Source organism: Brassica oleracea, unplaced genomic scaffold (genome assembly GCF_000695525.1).
Source record: "Brassica oleracea var. oleracea cultivar TO1000 unplaced genomic scaffold, BOL UnpScaffold03874, whole genome shotgun sequence".
Taxonomy (NCBI): domain Eukaryota; kingdom Viridiplantae; phylum Streptophyta; class Magnoliopsida; order Brassicales; family Brassicaceae; genus Brassica; species Brassica oleracea.
The window spans coordinates 1-1,081 of NW_013620399.1; the positions used below are offsets into that span (position 1 = coordinate 1).

A 1,081-nucleotide genomic window follows, 5' to 3' on the forward strand; every position below is an offset into this window, starting at 1 on the left:
AGATAAACAATCAGTCTGTACAAAAAGTTGTTTGCTTTGATCTTCTTTGTCACTAAAGATGCAAGCTTTAGCATTATGCATGATTTTTCGTCATTGTTAAAGCTTAAAGTTCTGTTCTTTACGCTCCCTTCGCTCTCTCCATGAACATGAAAGATATCAATGGTTGTGAGATCAACCTCTTACATCTTTACATTCAGCTCAACTTCTTAAAGTTTCGATCTTTACATTCAGCTCAAAGCTTAAAGTTGTGAGATCAACCTCTTACATTCAGCTCCTGTTCTAGAAGCTTCTGTTTTTGTTTCATGATCTGTGTTTGGAAATGGATTCTCTCTTTTGTTCTTATGTTCATTGTCTGTTTACACAGGTTTCAACATGGACAACCCTCGTTTGAAGATTGAGAAGCTTTTGTTTCTGGCCGACTGTGGTGTAAACCGAACCGAAAGCCTAAGTGCAGCGTGCCGTTTGATTAAGCTCGGTGACAATCCGAATCTTCTCAGAAGGGTCAAATGCAAATACAACATGGAAAGCGAGGCTGATGATTCTCTGTGGCTCAAACGAGCTGATGAACTGTTCTCTCGAGCAAAGCGTAATTACGAGGCATGGTTGACTGTGGTAGTTAGCTTCTTCCCTAACTTGATGTAATTTTTTTTTGTGTTGTTTGGATATGTATTCTGAAACCCTCTTTTGCGTCGACTTTGTCTTTAGGAATCAATTAATGTAGTAGAAGCTGAGAGGAGACTTTACAGCAAGTTAGGAAAGCTCCATTACTACTCAGGGGATCTCGATAAGGCTTTTGAGTATCATCTTCAGGAGCTCGCACACTGCACTATGGTGAATCAGCGGATTGACTCAAACATGAAGCTGATTCTAGTTAGCCTTAAAAGAGGCAAATTAGAGGACGTACTCAAGTGGGTGAATGAAACTAGGACGCGACATGGTCCTCTAGAGAGTATAGTCGCTGCACAGGTGGCATGTGCCCATGCCTTAAGCCATATGGGACTAAGGGAATACAAATCTGCAGCCCTTGAGGTATGTTTCTTCAAGTACACGTAATCTTCATTTTGATTTTTCTAAAATGAAT

The 1,081-nt window shown here is 40.3% G+C and overlaps 1 protein-coding gene across 1 annotated transcript; it reads left to right on the top strand.

Moving 5' to 3' along the window:
* Positions 1–364: 364 nt before the first annotated feature.
* LOC106321915 lies at positions 365–1,029 on the top strand (the record flags this gene model as incomplete). Its single annotated transcript, XM_013760128.1, has 2 exons — positions 365–612; positions 706–1,029. Coding segments are annotated over 2 exons (572 nt in total), but the record flags the coding sequence as incomplete, so codon positions are not given.
* Positions 1,030–1,081: the final 52 nt, after the last annotated feature.